This window comes from Limulus polyphemus, unplaced genomic scaffold, assembly GCF_000517525.1.
Source record: "Limulus polyphemus unplaced genomic scaffold, Limulus_polyphemus-2.1.2 Scaffold2814, whole genome shotgun sequence".
In the NCBI taxonomy this organism is placed as follows: domain Eukaryota; kingdom Metazoa; phylum Arthropoda; class Merostomata; order Xiphosura; family Limulidae; genus Limulus; species Limulus polyphemus.
The window spans coordinates 142,824-145,814 of NW_013668424.1; the positions used below are offsets into that span (position 1 = coordinate 142,824).

Sequence of the window (2,991 nt, forward strand, 5' to 3'; positions counted from 1 at the left end):
TTTTCTTGCTCTATTTATTTAACTCTTAATTAATTATTTATAATACTTTAGTTGTATGTGTGTGTATATATATATATATATATATATCCTAAATACACGCAACCTAATAACATATATATTTTAACAACTTGGTTATCTTAGTGCCACCACTAATTTGCCTTGGTGGTATTCATTTTCTCACTTTTTCCAACACATAATACTTTCACTGCAGTAATACATTAGACCTTTTCATTACCAGTTATATCCTTACAGTTTTTAGATAGATGCACTTTATTATAGGGGAACTTGTGGTGAAAAGGATGTTAAAGATTAAAACATTTTCATTAACATAAAGACTTCTGAGAAAACTAGCAGTAAGGAAAAAAAAACATTATCTTTTTTATTTTATTCACTGTTCCTATTGTACAAACTTGCTCATCCCCTAGTAATTGCAGCCCATTAAAAACTACCTACCGTATCACCACTTACCATATTTCCCAGATCATAAGATGCACCAAGATTTTAAAAGGAAATAAGTAGGAAAAAAATACACTATTGCAAATATTTGATATTTACATTTACTGTACCATACTGGAACAAAAACAGCAGTGCAGCACACTAAAACAACAATGCAGTTACCCTATTTCCATGTTCTGTGGCATACTTTACCATTTCCAGTTCGGATCCTATCATACAAGAAAACCTTCTTGTTTTTTACCCATTGGAATCACGCCAGATTTTACAAAAACAAACACAATGAACTGATTATTGTTCCTAACTCTTAAAACATGTGCTACTTAATCTGTGCATGCTATCTAACTGTGAGGTTGCACAATGGCATGCAGTGATTTAGAACAAAAGTTCAAGGTCACTTATTCTCTTCCTACTGGTGATTTCACTCATGGACTTTACCACTGGGACAACCTTCAGACCAAAAGACACAGGGTAGTTTAAGGTGACTTTTTTTGTTCCAGAAAAAAAAAGTGTCTTATAGTCCAGAAAGTACAATAACTACCTACTCTGTTACTAATTATCACTGGTAATTAAAGTATATTAAAAACTACCTACCCTGTTGTGCATAACTTTACTGGATTGCTTAACACAGTTCTATAATCATGTAGTTCTTTTCCTTTATCTTTAGGCCATGTATTTATTTTCACACCATTCACTGGTCCTGTCATACTAACTTACCCCATTCCTTGGTTGTACTGAGCCACACGTTCAATAGCCTGGACCATTAGCAGACAACACTGTTGCTGACTTTAATATTACAGTATAGGAAATGATCCTTTTACAACTGAATAGTCTATTGCTTTCAAAAGTTGACATGCTTTCGAAAGAAAGATACTAGTACAGGAAAAAATCAAGGGATTCATTATGCATTTATCTAAACTACATACCATCAGAACAGGCTCATTTTTGATAGTTTACTTATCAGATAAATACATAATTCTTCAATAATGCACAATCAAATATGACTTTAGATAACAGTTACTGATAGCTTTGGCAAAGACAGAGGCAAAAATCATAATTAAATAGGTTTCACACCAAAATATTCTTAATTGTTTGTTTCAAATGCTGTTTTTGTTTTTTATGTGACTGCAATATTTTGAACACAATAACAAATACTGATTTTTCTGTTTTTTTTACCAATTTGTAACATGAAGAAAATTACATCTGGAAATGACTATTACATCAGAGTTAACTATCTTTTGTTCTTTAGTCAAAATAAGTAAATGCAATAATGAATATGAACAAACACTTATGGGACAGAAGTTAATGATTACAATGCAAGAAGTACCTAATACTAATGTCATGGAATGTTGGACAAGATGCATTACTGAACATTCACAAATCTTTAAAGACGTTCCTTCAAATCATTACTGTGCTAGTTTTTCTCCTACATTTTGATTGTCATACACTTTATCTAATCAACTGTAATGTATGAAGTTTCTAAATTTTAATTGAACATCTTAGACAATTTTCATGCACACAGAAAGCATTACAAATAAAAATTAGAGAAACAAACTAGAAGAAAACTAAATTGCAAAACATTATGGTGCCTTTTCAACTGACTAACCAAGCATGCTGAAAAAATGACCTAAACAAAGGATACATTTGAATTGTAGTTAAAGTTGTTCGATCAGCATTAAAAGCAGACTGATACAGGGATCCATACTGGTCAGCCAGAGATCGAAAGTCCTTGGCACATTTCCTTAACTATTCAGCATATAATGTCGAATTTCAAATAAAGATCACGAGTTATAAAACAAAATCACATTCCAAATGCTATTTCAACTTCTAATGACAAAAGTATTACAATACAAAACAATATGTAACTTCAACTGAACTGATTTCTTATATAATCAACTTGGTAACAGAATAAATAAACCAACACTTACTAACAAATGATTTTATAAGTGTCAAGTTTAACTACTGTCAAATATCTATCTTTTATTTTTTTGTCAATGACAGCAAATTAAATTTATTAAAGGAAGATATTAAAACAAACCTCAGCTACAATTCTGCCACAATTCTGCAGCTCATCCCTACTAGTCATGGCTACAGATGCAGCAATGGCTGAAGGAGGCGATGTCCAGAGACAAGAACAAGCATGAACTAGTTGATTGTGGGCTTGAAGAACTTGATTCCTAAGAACAGTATATTCATACTGAAACTGGAGATTGTACAGTGGTGTGGTTGCTGCCTGAAGAAAAATAATAGCATACTACATTTAGTATTTACTCAGAATTTGTAAACAGTAGCCCATGAAGTGGCTGCATGAAGAAAAATGATAACACGGTCATCTATAACATGCTACATTTAGTGTTTACACAGAATTTGTGAACAGTAACCCATGAGGTGGCTGCATGAAGAAAAATGATGACACGGTCATCTATAATGTGCTACATTTAGTATTTACTCAGAATTTGTAAACAGTAGCCCATGAGGTGGCTGCATGAAGAAAATAACACGGTCATCTATAACATGCTACATTTAGTATTTACTTAG

General features: G+C 32.2%; 1 protein-coding gene across 1 annotated transcript in view; it reads right to left on the bottom strand.

Moving 5' to 3' along the window:
- Positions 1-2,991, bottom strand: part of LOC106467967 (integrator complex subunit 7-like) — an 18,857-nt gene that overhangs the window by 8,219 nt on the left and 7,647 nt on the right. The window contains exons 6-8 of the mRNA XM_013928357.2: positions 2,492-2,686; positions 2,096-2,199; positions 1,171-1,239 (exon numbers count right to left, since the gene is read on the bottom strand). Of these exons, the coding sequence (XP_013783811.2) occupies positions 1,171-1,239; positions 2,096-2,199; positions 2,492-2,686 (368 nt within the window). The remainder of the gene's footprint in view (positions 1-1,170; positions 1,240-2,095; positions 2,200-2,491; positions 2,687-2,991) is intronic.